General features: G+C 34.4%; 2 protein-coding genes and 1 non-coding gene across 3 annotated transcripts; all 3 read left to right on the top strand.

Moving 5' to 3' along the window:
- Nucleotides 1–5712: 5712 nt before the first annotated feature.
- On the top strand, nt 5713–7458 carry LOC132166521 (uncharacterized). Its single transcript, XM_059577352.1, has 3 exons — nt 5713–5928; nt 6010–6199; nt 6796–7458. The coding sequence occupies exons 1-3, from the start codon at nt 5791–5793 to the stop codon at nt 7254–7256; spliced, it is 789 nt and encodes a 262-aa protein (XP_059433335.1). The 5' UTR covers nt 5713–5790; the 3' UTR covers nt 7257–7458.
- A 4290-nt stretch (nt 7459–11748) lies between these two features.
- LOC132166345 (uncharacterized) lies at nt 11749–19238 on the top strand. The gene is made up of 6 exons (XM_059577147.1): nt 11749–11861; nt 14621–14675; nt 15677–15727; nt 18078–18169; nt 18257–18334; nt 18910–19238. Exons 1-6 carry the CDS (start codon nt 11806–11808, stop codon nt 19055–19057), a joined length of 480 nt encoding a protein of 159 aa, XP_059433130.1. The 5' UTR covers nt 11749–11805; the 3' UTR covers nt 19058–19238.
- Nucleotides 15033–15119, top strand: LOC132166816 (small nucleolar RNA Z122). Its single transcript, XR_009438617.1, has one exon. It is a non-coding gene; the product is annotated as a small nucleolar RNA Z122 (small nucleolar RNA).
- Nucleotides 19239–20091: the final 853 nt, after the last annotated feature.

Raw genomic sequence — 20091 nt, 5'->3', positions numbered from 1 at the left:
AACTTGGGATGAGGGCATTTTGGAAAAAAAAAAATCAGAATGGTCGAATTGCAACAATTTAGAAATTTGGGGGGGTAAAGTGTCACTTTTTAAACATTGGGGTTAAAAGTGCAAATGAGTGGATGTTAAGGGAGTAAAATGTATTTTCCCCCAAAAAAATCCAAATTATTTGATTAAATCAAAAAGATAAAAAAATATCCCCTTGAGATAGGTTTAATGAAATTGATTATTCTTAATCTCAAGCCTATGTGTTTTAGGAAGAGTTTACTAAAACTTTATGTACAAAGTGAAATGAGATTTCACAAGTGCGAAAATAATAAATGGATTAAATTGCTTACTCAAGAATAAGATGTAGTGAATTAAAGTGACAATCATTTTATGACTTCAATTCAACTATGGAATATTTTATGGAGTGGAAAAATGCAAAATATAAGTATAGTCATTGACATTAATTGAATAATCAAATCTAAATGACTATAATGCATAATTATTTAGTGGAACCAATTGTAATTAATAGTAACTTATTACAAGTCATGACGCATGTTATAATAAGACTATTGAAGCTGTTTTTTATTTTTCCTTTAGGTTCATCTTCAAGCTAATGTAATTTGACCAAAGTGCACCAGCTTCTAAAACCAATGCCCCGACCCCATCCCTCCCCCCCCCTTTTTTTTTTCTTCCTAATTTGAACCTTGTATGGCCTTGTTTTACAAGACATGAGGCTACGGTTTTAATTCCCCTAGTGCCTGTGTTTTACTAAGGTGGAAGCTAGGGTTTTTCTCTCTTCTACTAGTAACCACTTGCCTATAAATAAGGTGTTTGTGTAGGCATTGTATGCATGCATAACACACAATATTCTCAAGAGTTGAGAGGCACAATTTAAGAGTCACTCTCTTGGTCATATTCAATCATTGAAGAGAAGATTTAGAAATTTTAAATCCCCATCTCAGCCGTGTTCTTGGGTAGAAAAGATAATAAAGCAATTAGCCCCCTTTACTTTATGTGAAGGACAAAACCCCTAGTAAGTGTTTCTCCTTTGCAATTTTGATTTATGCATGACCTAGTCGTGTTATCTTGAAGTGCTCCTAGGGTTGGGTTATTCCGTTGTACATATAATGTATATAATTCTAACAAAGAGCAAACTTCAAAGAAAACATGGTTTAGATGAAAATTTGTGAAACTTTATGCATAAATTTCTAGTTGAACGTTTTTTATGGTGCTGCCACCGGGAACTGTTCTGGCATCCTCCTACTCTTGTTTGATCACCCTTGGTCATTTAAAATTTCTATTAATATGTTACAACCTTGATTGGATCACTCGATATGCATTACGGATTACTTGGTGGCAGGTTTTCGATAGAAGTATGGTTACCTTGTACTGTGGTGTCGGTATCCATTACGGTGGCTTGATGATCACAAGTCTCTAATATGGGCTATGGATACCTTGTCATGGGCTGTTAGTATGACGACATACTCGATATGTTTACAGTGCCTCATAGCGAGGGTACCAATATGTTACAGATTACCTATATAGGAATATGGTATGTTATGCTAACTTCCACTATTCGATGGTTAATGTACAAGTATGATGCCATAGCCGGTATGTTGCTGTACTTCGTGTACTGGTATGTTGCGGTGCTTTGAGTGCTAGTATGTTATTGACCACTTGTGATAGGGTTCCTGTATGGTTATATAACCTCCATCGTACGAGGGTATTATAATACATATATAATGATGTCATAGAATGAGAATATGATGTGATGAGATGTTATTGTTGAAATGTAAATATAATGTGTAAAGACGCTATGTTTTATATATTCAAATGTTGTTATGCCCCAAAGTAAAATTATCATGAGTAATGCCCTATTTTATAAAATGGCCACTTGACATTCATGATCAGGCCTTTTAAAAACATTTTGTGAAAACCTTCAAGTCACTTTGAATATTTTATGAGGGCTTATTTCATGGTTTATTTATATGTGATGTTTACTTACTAATTTGTGGAGTTATGCAATTACTACCATTTTCACCTATGAAACATTTATTTGGTTCTCAGTTTATCATATACCATATCTAGTTGGAGCTTAGAGTCTTTCGTCAGGCTTGGAATGTAAAGCGAGAATCGTAGGCAGTTTTATTTTATTTTAGTATTTATGAATTTCAGTGATGTATGTTTGCCGCTAGTTCTTTCACTTTGACAGGTGTTTAGGATAGTTTTCTCCAATTCATTTGGAAATGTTGCTAGTAACTCTCTAGGTTAATTATCCTTATTAATTAAATTTAGGGGTGTTACAACTGTGTTGCGATTTCACAATTCACAAAGTTTCAAAGAAGTTCAAGATTATACTGGGGTCATGAGAATTTGAGTGATCATTAAAAGATCTAAAATAACTCTACGTAAGAATGTTTTGAATTGCTTACCACTTTTGGTGGTTTGTATTGATATTTATAATAATACAAGTATTCGATTTACAATGAAACTTATATACTAAAAGATATATAAGAGATAATTACTAACAGAGAAGACATAAGAAATAAGTGCAGCCGTGCAGGGGATGAATTCTATTTACACATAAAGGTATGATACAATCCCAACTTTTTTGCCCAACTTAGGCACAAATTTTCCCTTATTTTTTAATTTTAAAAAAATAAAAAAAGAAAAAAAAGTTTCTGAAGCAATAATATTTTTTTTTTGTCATTCTTTTATTTGGTAAAAAAAATACCAAATAAAAGAAGGACCAAAAAAAATATTCTTGCTTCAAATTTTTTTTTTAAAAAAAATTGAAAAATAAGGAAAAAGTTGTGGGGCTTGTACCCAAGTTGGGCATTAAAGTTGAGTCTTTAACATTATCCTTACAGATAATAACCTCTTGGGTTTATCTACAGCTTGTTATTATCTTGAGTGTGAGAGTCTCATACTATCTCAAACTATTATTTGTTCTAACATTCATTAGATTTGCAATTAGCAAATTCGAGTCAGTCAAATTTCTCTTCTTCAAGCTGTTCAACAATTCAAAATTGTTTAGGTTTTTTTTAGGAGGTGTACAATGAAAAGATTGACTAAAACAGAGCAAAAAATCAGCCTTTTTTTTTTTTTTTTTAAACAATTTCTCTTTCTTGAAAAATTTCAAGTATATAATCAATTTTTTACACCAATTTATTTTTAAATAAGAAAAATATTTATGCAAGCTTTTATATATAGATTGGTCAATTAAATTGTTTATGAATATATATAGTTGTTACATATTTCAATTGTATAAAATATATAATTTTAGTTAACTAAGATTATGGAGAACATCAATGATTCCATTGTACTCCAATCAAATTATAAACGAGCTTGTATCGAGTAGATTTAGCAAATTTGCCAGTTGATCCTTTGTGAGGAAAAAAAAAAAAATGATTACTATCATAATGATAGAGACCAAATCTAAAGAGTATATCTACAAAAAAGACTTTATCAATTAGCAGTTATTAATAGACTTTATCAATTAGTTATAACCATGATTTTTCGAAGGGAAAAATGAAAAATTAATCCTTGTGGTTTACCTGATTTACAATTAAGTCCTTCTGATATCAAAATGAACTTAAAGGTCCCCGAAGTATGCCAAAAAAAATAATTTAGTCCCTACAGTCAAATTCTTTCCACTAATTTAACATATTCTATTAGTGTGACACTGACTTGAATATGGCAAATATCACAATTTTATTGGTTCTAACGTTTCATGTTATCATAATCTGTTAAGTCAGTGAACGTAATTTGACCGTAGGAACTAAATTATTTTTTTTTGGCATACCTTAGGGACTTTTGAGTTCATTTTGATACTACAAGGAGTTAATTGCAAATCAAGTAACCCACAAAGACTGATTTTATATTTTTTCCTTTTTCAAAAACACAATTTAGAGAAACATGGTATCATCATAATTTAGCGTGATTCAAAAGAATATGCTAATTGGTTGAAATGCAACATTTTAAAAAATGCCGATACATCGAAAATCAGGCAGGAGAAGATTCATTGGTAACATTGTCATTGATTATACCAGTTGTGACAACTACTGCTGAAAGAGTCTTTTTAGCAATGAATATTGTAAATAATTGTTTACATAATCGTATGAGAGATTAGTGGATAAATGATTGTCTAGTTATGTACATTGAGAATTATATATTCAAAACTATTGACAATGAAAAAATTATGCAGAGATTTCAAAATATGAACGGACAACTAAATAAACTAATGCTAGGCGTGACAAAATTAAAAAGAATATATATATATATATATATATATATATATATATGTTTTAAACAATAATTAAATTTTATTGAATTGTTATTATTTTGTCAGTTATATATATATTTTTTAATATTTTTAATCACTGTTTGCTCAACTATTTTTTACTTTTTATTTTTTTTAATATTAACCCATCTGAACCAAAATCCTGACTCCACCATGAATAAAAATGGAGGGCATTTGATGTAGATAAAATTGGCCTAGGGCCCAAAGCTTATGGCACAATTAAAGTAAATGCGCGTTCTCACAAAAGCCCAAAAGGCCCCTAGAGAGTCTCAAATAAAAGACGCCCCCTCTCCAAAACTAAGGTATGTCCTCTCCCTCGTAACAAATTCTCTTCATTATAATGAAGAGGGCCAGCATAGGAGCCTCTGATGCTTAAGTCAATAATTTTGTTTCAAATTGAGAAATATAATTATATTTCTCAATTTGAAACAAAATTATTGACTTAAGCATCAGAAGCTCATATGTTGGACCCAAGCTATAGCAACTAATAATATGATAAACAATATAAATATAAAACGGAAATAATAATAGTGACACTGTATGTGGTTTGGTCTATGACTTATGTCCACGGGATAAAGCTCTAAGACTACATTAATTATGATCGTATTTCTCTGAGTAATATTTACAATATAACATACTCGTATTTATAAGAGAATCATGTTAAATATAAATAGACTTCTACTCTAACTATGTTAATTAAGTGATAGTTTTTAATTATATAATTAGACTTCAACTATAACTCAGTGATACTCTTTAAGTGTGACTCAGTAATATTCTTTCCTATTTTACACGTAGCTGTCACCGGTCCCACCTTATGAAATCTGGCATCATCACGTATTAAATAATTAGGCTATCAAAGTTAAAAATAAAATGATGAAAGTATGAAAAGTAACTCCCAAAGCATTTAAAAGCGACTGGAGTTATGAATTCCCTTAAATGTCTGGCTCTCTTAAAGATACATGCGTCCATAATTAATTCCCTAACCAAAGAAGGAACAAAATGCGTCCCACACCGTAGAAGTTAAAGAGTCCCAAGGAGGAATATCTCAGTAATTCCCTACTGGACTAGAGGCTTAGAATCACCCAACACATGAAAACTGAATCAATGAAGTGGGGCTTCTGGAACAGAAACGAGCTTTCGGTGTCATTTTCACAGTGCAAAAAGATAAGGATCGATATATATTCTCCATTATTTTTCCCCTAGCTCTAGCTGCTACCATTTTTACTCCCTCCCTCTTTTATATTTACCATTTCTATTTAATTAATTACCATATATGCAACATATCATAAGAAGTGGTGTCTCTTTTCATCATGACCTCATCTGTCACCATATAGCTGTAATTCCCACCGCCATACCACAGTCTGCCATATAAACAGGACTTCTCAAGAAACCATGGTCTATATATAAACCCCTAACTTACACTTTATATAGCCTTCTTCTAGCTAGTCCCAAAAAAGAAAACCCTTGAGCTTCTTTTAGAGAGAGAGAGAGAGAGAGAGATGAGTAGCTTAGAAGAGGAAAGGCTGGTTCAGATGGTACAGGATTTTATAGAATCAGAATCACCATCACCCATTTTTTCTGCTTCCTTAAAGAGTAGTCTTCCTTGTAAACATGATGCCCAATATCTCACTTTACAGGTACAAGTTTATTAATTTGTTGTTCTTGAATGTAATATGTTTTGGTTTTCATTTTAAATTGCTGATTTTGTGCTGCTTCAGGAGATTCTTGGGAGTGGGACCAAAGCTGAGGCTGATGTTCTTGAGAGGGTGTTAAAGCATATGAGAAGCAAAAGGGTTGCTGAGAAAACAACCAGCCTGAAAAAGTGGCTTGTCATGAAGCTCAAGAGGGATGGCTATGATGCTTCTCTTTGTCAAACATCTTGGGTTACTTCCTTGGGATGCCCTGCTGGTGGGTTTCTCTCCCTCTCTTGCTCTATTTATTATTTGGCTGAAATTCCTCATTTCCCTTCTCTTCCAACTCCAATCCATGCATCCACTTTGATTGAAAGAATTTGTTAACTCACTACTTAATTTATTTCTTTAATTTTTTTAAAATGGAAGGTGAACGACAGAGTCAGGATTCGAACCGATATATAGGAAATCACAGAATTTAAAGGCATAAACTTTGGTTCTTGATTGGAAATTTGTTGAAAACTCAGGTCTAAACAAGAGAAGAACCCAAGAAAGATACGCATATTTCATAGTTCCCTGAGAAAGTGAGAATGGCTATTGTTTCACAGAAACTCTTGTGAAAAGGATAGTCTTTAATTTGAGAATGTCCCACCAGATGCATATTACTTCCAATTTCCTTGTCCTCTAAGGAAACCTGAAAAATGCCACCAAATGCATCCTCAATGGTTTTTGTTTGAAAGCATTGGGTTGGTCACATGAATTTTCACGTGCGTGGAACATACGCGCGTGTGTATGTAATATATATTATATCTCATAATGATCACTTGGGTTTTAATTAACTCCGGCTGCTGATTCTGGGTTTTTTTTTTTCAGGTGATTATGAATACATTGATATAACATTGCAGAATGATGAGAATGGTGATGATGATGATTCAATGATGAGGCTGATATTGGACATGGATTTCAAGTCACAGTTTGAGCTTGCAAGGCCTACAGCAAACTACAAGGAGCTCACAGATAAACTCCCACAAATCTTTGTTGGGAATGAGGAAAAGCTTACCAAGATAATATCTCTGCTGTGCTCTGCTGCCAAACAGTCCCTAAGAGACAGGGGCCTCCACATTCCGCCGTGGAGAACTTCCACTTACATGCAGTCTAAATGGCTTTCTAGCTGTCAAAAAGCACCTGGAGAAAACAGAGGAGCAAAAGGTGGTTCGCGTGGTTATGGCAAGTGGTCGCCATCGCCTCCCATGGTGAAGCCCAAGAGGAGCCATTTGGGTGGTGGGTCGGGCTTGACTAGCCAGTTCTCTAAGATGAGCATCAACTGTTGCTGAAATTTTTGTTGTTGGATTCTTCATTTCGGCGGAGGCTGCCCAATTTTGGTCCCCCTTCTTTTTCTTTTTCTGTCTTTTTGTCGGTCGGAGGTTTTTTGGTTATTTCATCCTTTTTTTTTTGTTTTGTTTTTTGTTTTTTTAAACTGAGGCTATGGATGTAATGGAACGGTTGGCACCAATGACAAATCAACTTCTTTTTTTTTTTTCTTGTAAATTATAAACCAAAACAATTATGGATACTTTATTTGGAAGTGGCCATACTACCACAATGATATTAGAGGCCTAAACAGTAAAAAATCGTAAGGATTTCCTCAAATCATTGTCTATTAATCTAGCTCTATTGTATTAGTGATATCGTTTTGATGGAGCAATTAGCTCTATCTTGTGATTGTTGATGAAGTTTTGACGCTTCATTTCCTACTCTTTTATCAATGATAATATTCATTTAAAAAAAAAAAAAAAAAATCAGCTCCATTAAGCCACCAATGGAACCGAAGGCAATTAATTAACACTAATCAGGCTTGTGTGGAGATTCTCATTGTGGTATTTGAATTCACATCATAGTGCATGCCCAACTATTTTGAGAGTTTTCTTGAAACCACTTAACCACCGCCATTAGTTTTTTATTTTTGTTTATTTTTTATTTTTCAAATATAGCACATTTATAGAGTAGACTTAGAGCACCAATGACTTGTATATATATACGTACTAAAATGTTTGAAACTAAACTCAGTATAATAATTTGGCAACACATGCAAGCTCCCTATGAGCACGTAATTAGTTAAATTTCTTCTAATTACACATGTGATATCATATAAAATTGTATTTTAGTTTCAAGATTTGTTTGACAAGATATATGCATGCATGATGAATATTTTTGTGGCAGTGATATTCCTAATGAAAAAATGTGGGTGATATCGCAGGAGTTTTCCATTTCATAGGTAGGTGGTGATAGCTAGTCACACGTTTTTGACGTTTAATAATAGGAGATTAATTAGTGAAAGCAATGTTGCCTATATTTCCAATTTCTACGAAAAAATAGTCTGTGCTTTAAAGTCCATAGGGTTAAGGACGATAACCTCAATAATAGGTGGTATAATGCAACTTTTCAAGGGAAAGTTGATAAGGACTTCTCTTCTCTCATGGGTTTTTCATTGAACCTAGCCTTTTTAATCCATTTTCCACATTATCATTGAGCAAGGAATGCGACCGTCTAGAATCGTGCAATTATGGTGATCCACAAATAGCTATGACCAAACTTTGAATCTCATGGATTGCGTGAGATGGTAAAAACTAAGACGAACATTTGTTAGCAAAAATATAACAAATTCCGCCACTTCTCTCTCTCTCTCTCTATAGAGTTACATTAAAAGCTTTTTTTTTCTTGATATGTTTGTACAAGGAGAAGGGAAGGAGATTCGAACTAGTAACTTTTGCTTCATAAGGCCTCAACCAATTGAGCTATCATTTGAGAACACATTAAGAATATGTTTAGAATTGTGTTGTAAAGTAAAACTTTTAAAGTTAAAAATAATTTTTTAGAAAAGCTTTAATTTTAAGCTTTTTGTTTAATTAGCATGATTTTTTTTTAAGTATTAAGAATATTTTTTACCTTGTTTAATGTAATTTCAAACATGATCTAAGGCTAAAACGAGGCCGTGACCACATTGAATTTTATTTTATTTTTATTAAGTTAAATATATGTGCATTTTTTGTTTAAAAATTAGGTTTGGGCTACCAAAATTAGGCTTAACCCTTCATTCGCCCCTTGAAATGAAAAATATGGATTCCGTCCCGAATGGCCTACTATATATATATATAAGCAAACAAGAAATATGAAATGGAGGAAATGTGTGGTATGAAGATTTCTGAAGTCATCATCATTTGCAATCGTGTTAAAAACTTAAAAGTAAAACTATGGTTAGGAAAAAAAGAATATCAATTCTGCCAAAGAAGTCGTCCCACTTAAAAAGAAAAATGATCATCACACTTAGTTAATGCTTTTGCATGGAAATACTTTTCCATATAAGGAAATTGGAACCTTCTCTATCTATTTTTCTTTTTTAGGGAAAATCATTTCAGTCTCATTAATTGATGAAGGATCGCCTCTTACTTTACATAGCAAAAGTTTTGAGAAAATCATAGGTGAAGCTACAAGGTTATAAGTCATAGATACATACATCACAATTTTCAGTTATAACAACATATCTATTCTAGAGAAACTCAACTCAATACATAGGTAGCTCATATTCCTCGGCCCTGGAGCAGAAAACCACATGCCGAAACTCATCCTCCATAATCCGAAAGCCAGAAAACTGTTTACATCCACAACCTAAGGTTATGGACAATCTTTATTTAAACAAGTTACAAAGGAACTGCAAAGAACAAATTAAAATACAAAAAAAAAACACAAAATTAGTAGACAGCAGCATCGGTGAAGCTCCCACGTCAGTGCGTGTAGGCCACGCTCTAGCGTGTGGTGGCAGTGTTGCGACGAGGAGGGTGGCGACAGGTGGCAAAGAGGCTAAAGAAGGCGGGGAGAGGCGCATCATTGGCCTGGCAAGTGTCAAATTAGTTTTAAAAGTGTCACTTTTGTTTACTACCTCCGATTTTTTATTACTTTTGTAATCATATTTTTAAATTTTTAAAAGTGTCAAATTAGTTTAGTGTATCAATCTTCTATTTTTTTGAATTTCACCAATCCGTTAAGATTTCTGTTAAATCTTATCAAAATTCTCAAAATACAAAAAAAAAAAAAAAAAAAAGTCAAAGAAGCATGATTATTTTGGCAATTTCCGTTAAATAATTTATTTCTCCTACATTTCCTATTCAACTTCATACCTTATCCCCAACCATCTATTTATAGCTTCTCATTGGCGTTTCTCTTGTGGGTCAGTGGGTCACCATCGTCGCAAAATCTACGGTGGTGGGCATGTCGACATATTGTGTGGGCGGCTAATTTTCTTTTCTTTTTTTGAAAGAATTTTTAGTGCTTTTAGTTATTAAAATAAAAAAGAAATGGAAAAATCTTTTGAATAATATTATCTGAAGTAGCGATCGAGTGCATTTGCAAGATCACTACTAGGATAGTAATTGACGAGCAGTTCAAGGTAGATTTTTTGTCCGATCCAAGAAATAATTATATTGAGAAATTAAAGAAATTCAATAAGAAGTTGTTTGGAAGCTAAGAAAATAAGGACACGTACGTACATGCAGTTGATATAAGAAGTGTCATGGTCTACATGTTTCAGCCATATCCGAAACTGACGTCGGGCCACAACCGACGGATAAGGAAAAGAAGAAGAAGGTGAAGAAGAAGAAGCATGACAATGAAAGATAATATTTTAGGAAAAGGATTGGAGAAAACCAGAGGCTCTTCTTTGAAACCAGGTGGCCGCACAAAACAATGGGGGGAAATGACAGCACTTGCGTCTGCCATAGAATCTACATTTTAAGAATAATGTTTTAAATAATAAATAACTAAATAAATTAGGTTTAGAGTACGTAGTACTTCAGGTGTTTTTGTTTTTGTTTTTGTTTTTGTTTTTAAAATAAAACAAGAAAAATATCAAATGATTCAAATGTACAGTTAGCCACACAAAGATTATACTATATTATCCTCTATAATATAGTATATATACTATATTAGCCACACAAAGATTATACTATATTATCCTATATATATAAAGACAAATCTAGAACAATTGAGCTATCAGTTGAAAAACTTATTAAAAAAATGAGAAATGATAGGTGTTTTTTTAGTGTTCTCCTAGTGTCTTCTCAATTGTGATGTGACTATTAAAATCACCAAATAGATTAAAAGTCAATAATGATAATCTCAAATTTAACGATAATTTTAAAAGTTACATCACAGTTGAGAGAACATTAAGAAAATACTAGAAGAACACCTATCATTTCCCATTTTTTAATAGTTTTGTCAACTGTTAGGATTTAATTTTAAATTTTTGAAAGATAGAAAGTGAGAAAGTTTGGATTTTTAATGTCTTTAATCACGCACATATTAGATTTTAGCCGTACTTATAAATAAATGGCCCAGATTAAATGGGATCTCACTACATTGTTATAGACTCCAAACATGTGTGAGATATAATAAAGAGAAGAGACATGTTATTTTGTATTTTCTCGTCATTCCTCTCTCTGATAACGTGACATTATCAATTCACCCTTAAATTAATTTTTATTAAAAGGACGTCAACAAAGAAGAATGGATATATATATATATATATAAATTTTTTTTTTTTCAATACTCATATTTTATAAGCTTTTTCTCTTTGTGTAAGAGTTTTCTGACTCTGAAAAAAAATAGAAAAAACATTTGGGCTTTGATCCAAGCCCAAGCTATCTAGCACGATAAAAAAACAAGAGCAAACCAGAGCCCGCAAATAATGAGGGCTTTCGTCTGTGGGCCCAAAGTGAAGCCTATCCCTTGGAGCCCAACACAAGGCTTCATTTTCAGCTTCGGCTCCTCCAGCCTAAATCCTAGGGTTTATCATTTACGAGCTCAAACTCTCTCTTTTTGTGCAAAAGAATGACGAAGTTCAGGAAGCTAAATCGACCCACGGGTCACCGAATGTCCATGCTCAGGTTCTCGTTTCATTTCATAATTCCAGTCTCTAATTAGCTTCTGAATTGGCTTATTTGTAGTGTGATTAAGAAATTCTTGGATGATTTTTTTTTTTTTTTTTTTTTTTTTTTTTTAGAGTTGTGTTGGGTGTAGCTTTTTAATGTGGTATGGATTGATTGGGTTTAAGTTTTGTTGAAAATCTTGGTCGATTGAAATGGTTGGCTTTCCATTTTCAGTGGTTTGCATGGGATTTGTATGAGGCGGAAAACATATCAATTACAATCAACAATTGGAGACGCCGTGAAACCAACACCATCAACGCCATGCTGACTAAGGCATGACGGTGATGGTGGTGGTTGTGAGGCGAGATGGGCAAAAGAGACAAGGCTTTAAGGTTTCTTACTTTTCACATGGATTACTAACATGTCACATTTTCAACCGATTACATGGTAATGGCCTATATTTGAGGAATTGCAATTCCTGCAATACTCTATTCCAGGGAACTCAATCCTATCTAGAAAACAAATTTCACTGCAATAAACAGCGCACTAGTCAGTCCTCAGTTCCCAACAAGTCTCACAGCAAACCAATCACCTACAAGAACATGGAGAGAAAAACTCATTGAGTTTGTTGTGGAAACAGCAAGAAGCTACTGTAAGTGACTTAATTTGTAAGAGATCACTTGGACGAAAATGGGTTTCTCTTACTCCATTTATCTTCAAGCGGGGCACATGGCACTGTTTCTGGCTACCCCTTCCCACTCTTATTAAGATAAGCTGGTACTGCAGGCCTAAATATGTCTTGCTGAAGTACTTTTTCATATGCATCATACAGTGAAGTCATTTGCCTCATCATTCTCTTCAAATCTTCCTTCCATCTTGATACACTTGAACCACTTAGCACAAGGAATGTAGACTGCCAATCTTCTGTTGTCAAGGCGCTAAAAGGAAGTAAAACCCATCTAAATGCCCTTTGTTCAGATTTCCTGGGATCCATCCTGGCATGTGATCCTCAGTACAGTGAAGTCATTTGCCTCATCATTCTCTTCAAATCTTCCTTCCATCTTGATACACTTGAACCACTTAGCACAAGGAATGTAGACTGCCAATCTTCTGTTGTCAAGGCGCTAAAAGGAAGTAAAACCCATCTAAATGCCCTTTGTTCAGATTTCCTGGGATCCATCCTGGCATGTGATCCTCAGTTGAGATCTTCATAACCATACTCACAAGCAAGCTGCTCAAATAGTTCCCATGAGAGATAGATGTCATGCAAAGTGCACTTCCAAAGCTCTTTTAACCCATCTGGTGTCTGTACATTGAAGAACTCCAATTGAGCCACATACATAAAAACTTTAGAAGCTCCTATAAATGCATACTGAGGAATTTGCCAAAATATGCTTAATGAGCTTGAACCCTCACAACATGTGCAGTCTTTTTTTGCTCTTTAGTCTATAGCACTCCACTATTCCAGCTGAAACCATTATCATCACTGCTATTACAAGGCCAATTCCCATTCTCTGAATCTTAGTAAGCCCCTTGGAATCCTGATTTCTTAATTCTACCCACCTTGAATTATCCTCAGTATTGTAATGGCCTCAAATATCTCGAGCACCAGCGTGCCTTTGGTGTAGGACCCATCGGTGTAGGACACCTTGAACATAAACTGACCCTTATGCCAACCACCATTATCGAGGCAGTAACACTCTGCGGCGGAGACGCACGAGTGTAATAAAACTAAGCCACCAATATCATGCTAACTACCTAATATTTCCTGTATCCCATCTACTGGCTGAAGTGTGAGTTATGATGATAACACTATATGTGTTATGATAACACCCTACGTGTATGATAACACCTATCCACTGGGTGTTCTTTTGTGCAGAATGCAGAAACATTTATCCCTCACACACTTTATTTTGAATGACGTGATAGAGTTAGTAGGTTTAACATCTCATGCGTGGCCAAGTAACTCGGTTGTAACAGTTGTATATAATTCATATTGACTAACGTGAGAATTGACGAGACCTGTCAGTTTCGGAAGACAGAAGACATGTCGTGGGCAAAGACGAAGCCTTGGGCGGGTGAAGACAGAAAATTGCAGGGCCATTCTACAAAAATGCTTAGTTTTTAAAAATCTTGGGAGTTACGAACATCCTCCCACCATCCAACCTATGATTGTGGCGATTGAGGAGGGAGTTATGGTTGGTGATCTTCAGTAGAATTGATCGACCAAGAATGACGGGGAAACTTTTAGTTGTTTAGTTTGGTTCTCTGTTTTGATGGGTGTGGAGCGTGAGCTAATTTTTGGGTTGAAAAAGATTTGAGACATCGATTGGCCTTGGCCAATTGGTGGTGATTTTAGGGGTTTGAATTTTCTGGATGTTCTGTTTTTGGATTACCAATTGGGAATTTTCGGCGTTGAAGCTCTTGGACCAACGTTGAACCCCCAAATCTGATACTTCATTGTTGGCAAAATTGTTTGTGAACAAAATCTGATAACCAAAAGAAAATGGTGTTTTTGAACAAGTTTTGGGTTGTTGGCAATAATAATAATAATAATAATAATATTTAAAAGAAATTAGAGAAGAGGATGGAGAATCGGTTGGAGATTGTATTAAAAAAGGAGTAGGTAAAATAGAGAAAAATGATTTTTTATTAGCTATTTTACATCTTGGTGCTGGAGATGCTATAATGGGTTCCCTTTTAGCTCTCATTTTCCATATAAGTCTTGAAATTTTTTTTTTTTTTTTTTTAATTTTTATTTATTATTTTTTTTTCAGGACAATGGTGTCCCAATTGGTGAAGCATGAGCGCATTGAAACCACTGTTGCCAAGGTATATATATATATATATATATTTTTTTTTCTTAGTTTTTGCCTGTAATGAGCACAATTATTCTTGGTTTCCAGGATCTGTAGGACTTGTTCTTGGTTTGTTCTTCTTCTTGATCTAAAAGATATGGAATCTCTGAGTTTTTTTTTTTTTTTTTGCTGTTCATGAGGCCTCTGAGACTGTTGGGCACAGAATTTACGAGCTCGTGTTTCTTTACCCTATGTTTGTTTCTTTGGGCTTAGAGATTATCTGTGGTTTATAAAATACTCTACATTGCCAAAAGAAAGGTGGGGCCTATCTAATCTGTCTCTTTCCATGCATTTTACATTGATTTGGTGAGTTTTTTCTTTAGCGTGGAGTTATGGGAAACGATGCCAAGATTCAAACATTTGGTCAGAGGCGCCAGCTCTGCTGAATAGTGTTTTTGCACGTCAGTCTGATCCCAAGCTCCATTTAGTTTTTCTGCAGTAATTCTGCAGAAGTGGAAGTTTTAGGCAACTGTACATGTCTACTGTGCGGGGTTTTGTTTTTGACTGATCTTAGTGCGGGGGCTTTTGCTTTGCTGGGATGTGAGTGTTGCTGAGGCAACTTTGTTCCAGCAGTTTGTTGGGGTGTATTGTAATGTGTTGGTCTTTTATAGATAAGGTTATTCATCCAAAAAAAGAAAGCACAATTTTTCTGATTTAACTTTATGCTTATTATGATGATTGGTTGGATTGAATGATTAATGAAGGAAATTGCATTGATAGAAAGTGGGGAAAAACAATTAGGGTAGTTTCAAGGAAAACCTAGCCTCTAAGAGAGAAAAAACAAATCTGATCAAGGTTTTGGACATCCCCTCCATTCAACAAGTGGTCCCTTTTATACTAATATGCTACAATCAGTCTAACAACTAATATGGGTCAGCCCATTATTCATCTTGGCCCATTTACAACACATACAACTCAATTACGAAATGCACACCTATTAAAAGACCCATTACAGCCTTGTTTTTCAATTGGCAGGCAAAAGAAATTCGGCGGCTTGCTGATAATATGGTGCAGCTTGGGAAAGAGGTTTGTGTAGCCTGCCACTTATGCGAATTTGTTATGTAGATATACTTTTTCTTTTGTTTATGTATTCCTTTGTTCTTTTTCTGATGCGATATATTGTATGTTGTGATTAGTGCCTCCTATATTACCATCTGGCATCGAATTATTTTATGAGGTTAATGCATTAAACAATGCTAGTAGTTTGTTGGGATGGGCTTAAATAAGCCTTTTTGGTAGATTGAGAATTTCAATGAAAATGAAGTTTTGTGAGTGCTTATCTGCACATGGGCTTGTTTATGATTTGGCATGAAATTTGAATTCAATTACATAAATACCGGAGATCAAGTGCTTTGGGAAAGATGATAACCGTGGTGGAGCATGAAGTAACATGCAGATATGGAATTTAATTATGTCAGAAATGCATTGAGGCCAATGGATCTAAATCTCCCTTGGCTTTTAACTCCTTGCATAATCACTATCAAATAAAGTCTCGAAATGGGTAGAGAAATAGATATATGGGAATATGATGGAAGACTAGATGGCTCTGATTGACCAAGAAATTTTGTTCGGTCTGATAGTTGGTTAATAATATGAGCATCATGCATCAGAATGGCCTTAAGTTGCATACTGTGATTCATGTAATCTTCAGCCTACAGATCAAGTCACAGATTTTAAGCTCTCAAGGCTCTGTCCAATTGTTCTTCTTAGGCCTCAGTATGTGGAATGCAGACTTTGAAATCTTTAAAAACAATGTTCATGGACAAGTATTGGATCATCCTGAACTTCTACAATGTGGTTATTGAAATCGCTTATAACATTAAATCTTCCTTAATAAGTCAAATGAAGAGAACCTCTTTGAACATGCTTTTGGAATCACGTCCATTTAGAGGAATGGATCAGGTATTTTATCTTTGGCTAGGTGCTCTGTAAGCTCCTAGAAGAGGAGTAGAAAAAAATAAAAAAGGAGAAAGAAGGAAGCTGCTCCGTGAGAATTATTACTAATATTCAGAATAATATTTCTTTGCCCCCATTTTCATCTGGGTAATATGTTGGAGAATATGCAGTTTTGTGCTTGAATGTTTTTCTCCTTAGGAAAAAGAGTCCAAATTGCATTTTTTCCCTGCCTATTTTCTTAAATCTTATCCATCTGTCCGTATTTTGTAAATCATTCTCTTTACCGATTCTTTGATGATTTCTACATTTTTGTGGAACTTGGCCTTTTAGTTGAAGTAATTGAGCTTTTAATTTTGAAGCCACAAGGCCTTCACATTCAAGAATGAAGCAGCATTTACTTGAACGCATAAAGAACAAGTAGAAAGATAAGACCAGTAATTAACATATTCTGAAGAGACAGCTTTTTCTTTCATCTCTGTAATCGAAGGTTTACCTTAGAATAGTAAGTTCCTAGGTCATTAGATATCAAAAAAAAAAAAAGTAAGTTCCTAGGTCATTGTCCAACGGCCAAGTGTGGTGCCCAACTTGGTATGTTTGAACATCTCTTGAAAGAGCAATTAGGATCTACCAAGGCTTGGATGTGAGCACTAAAGAACTCTGTATGCAGAGCCATCTGCATCTACACCCATCTTACCCATCTTTTAGCAAATGTGATTCTTAGGTCAAAACAGAGTGCCAGAGACATACAGATGAAGTGGAAAGTGGAAGCGAGGACCCTGAAGTAAGACAAGCAGAGAAGTCGGAAGTGACAAGGATGTTTTAGAAAATCTAATAAAAGTTACTATGAGGAATCTTAATAAGAAACCAGGAATGCCTAAAGCTGATAAACACTTACATAAGCAGTTATGTATGGTAATTATAGTCTAATACATAATTTCTTATATTGAAAAATAAGCAATTAATTTACTAGTCTATAGTTTCTTTTAAAAATTAGTATTGGTTGATTAATATAAACCTGTCTTTTTGATAAATTTCTGGTGGATCTAAAATTTTGGACCTGCAAATTATGGAGTGAAGTTTTAAGTTTTGCATGCTTAAATTGTAGCATTACAGACTTACAGTCACCCTAATAAATTTTGAAGTGGAAGTGCTTCCCATGGTGCATTTTTCGGATATTAGACTATCACAAACTTGTATAGATAATACTTATCAAAAAAAAAAAAAAAAAAAAACAAACTTGTATAGATGCATTTCACTGTTACTTCAGTCAGGAGGAATAACATGAAATTTTCTTACAATCCCATAGCCAACATGAATTTGCTGGATGGTTTTCTTAACTTGGAATTGGAGTCCTAGAAAATGGTAAGCCATTGTTTCAGGTGGAAAGTTCCGATAAATCATCAGTATGGATTTACCTGTTCTTTATTTGTGCATGTTCTTGCCTCTCAAAGTGATTAATTCCTCTTTACAATTATCACAGGGTTCCCTCTGTGCTGCTAGGCGTGCTGCCGCTTTTGTGCGAGGGGATGATGTCATTCACAAGCTATTTACAGAACTGGCGTATCGATACAAGTGAATCTCAAACCTGTTACTTTCTCAGTTTTTTTATTTTTATTTTTTTTATTTTTTTTAAGTTTTACATTGGGTCTTGTGTTACAGAGATAGAGCAGGTGGATACACAAGAATGCTGCGGACTCGTATAAGAGTTGGTGATGCCGCGCCGATGGCCTATATTGAGTAAGGCTGTTTTTTGTTTGTTGTCTGTAATTTTGTTTGACTCAAGAGACTTGTTTTCCATCTAAGTGAACTGTCTGTATGTTCTCAAATTCTCAATAGATAGACACTGATAATTTTATTCTCTCGTTTCTGGCAATGTTCACTCACTAATTAGTTATTGAAAGGCTTTTAACAAATGAAAAATTATAGTTTTAGATTTGTGATTCCATTTAATTAGTTTGTTATGTTAATGCATTTGGCATCCAACCTATCCAAAAAAAAAAAAAAAAAAAGAACGCATTTGACGTCCTATGATAAGCTTCATCTGTTGACGTCCTATGATAAGCTTCATCTGAATGAACATCATACGGAAAAAGCTAATATTAGTAGCTGATTTGTTTTTGCCCTTTTGACCGTTGGCTTCATCCTTTGACACTGCTCAATTTCGTTACAAAGATTTTTTTTTTTTTCGTCCTAATGTACAATGTTGATGTAATGTAGTAAAAATTTTAGACCAATTAACTTATTTGTGTGTTTGATCAATCTCCAATGGGGTCGCTTGTATTTTATTAATTATATACCGACACGTTGAACAGGTTTATCGACCGAGATAATGAGCTTAGGCAATCAAAGCCCCCGACTCCTCAACCACCTCAAAGAGCTCCCCTTGACCCATGGACAAGATCAAGGCTCACTAGGCAGTTTGCACCACCTAAAGAGGATAAGTCTGAGCCTGAGATATGAAGCCTTATACTGCAACAGTGAGATTTTGTTTCATACGTTCTTAGCTTGGAGCCATGGAATATCTCGATTCTTTTTGTGGGCTCTCTTGTTATCAACTGATTTACATTGTTTAATAAATTGAGTGTAACTGTATACCCGTTGACACAATATTTAATATATCATCTGTTGTTGTTTGGGTTTCCATTCAAATAGCATTATAGTTTTGGTGTCGATGTTTCCATTTCACCAAGCATCACATCCATAAAACCATCACCAGTTAAGCACCGAGTTTCTGGATCTTATTTCTGCATGAGTGCCCGTATGTATTTGTGAGTAGCAATTAGTGTAAGCGTGTTGAATTTAAGTCGTGTCGAGGCATAAGTATAAAATATTATAAGTCAACCTTAATATAATCCATTTTATTAAACGGGTCAAACTCTTCAACTCAAACTTGTTAATTTTATGTCGGAATCAAAGGTCGTGTAAAAAATTATCAGTTGAGTTCAAGTTGTATCATGTTTTATATATATATATATACACTTGAATTTGCATTTGAAAATGATAAGTGTGTCCAAAAACACAATTGAGTCGGTTCACAACCGAATTGATGAAACTTAAAACTGAAAAGTTTGGCAACGTTTTGTATGCTTGGCACAGTATGATAATAAAAAGGTTGAGGTTGCAAGCAACATGCAAAAGATGGCCCCATAAATTGATTTGTTCTTCCCTGACAACCTGTCCAAAATTGACCTTTCTTGTCATCTTGTCACATACAAGACATCCATTGAACGTAGATATGTGTTCAACATTATATACTTGTTCCGCTATTGATCAAAATTATCCGGATAAATCCCGTCATGCTCGCACTAATAAATGTGTATTGGTTGAGTGAAGACTCAACAGTCAATATGGACCAAACAAATCGATGATTTGAAGTGACCCGGGTGTAAGTATAATATATATGAACCAAACAAATCAACTATTTGAAGTGACCCGGGTGTAGGTATAATATATATGAACCAAACAAATCGACCATTTGAAGTGACCCGGGCGTA

Source organism: Corylus avellana, chromosome ca11 (assembly GCF_901000735.1).
Source record: "Corylus avellana chromosome ca11, CavTom2PMs-1.0".
NCBI classification, from domain to species: Eukaryota; Viridiplantae; Streptophyta; class Magnoliopsida; order Fagales; family Betulaceae; genus Corylus; species Corylus avellana.
Note: the sequence above shows the minus strand (reverse complement) of the source record. Positions and strands in the feature narration are given on the sequence as shown.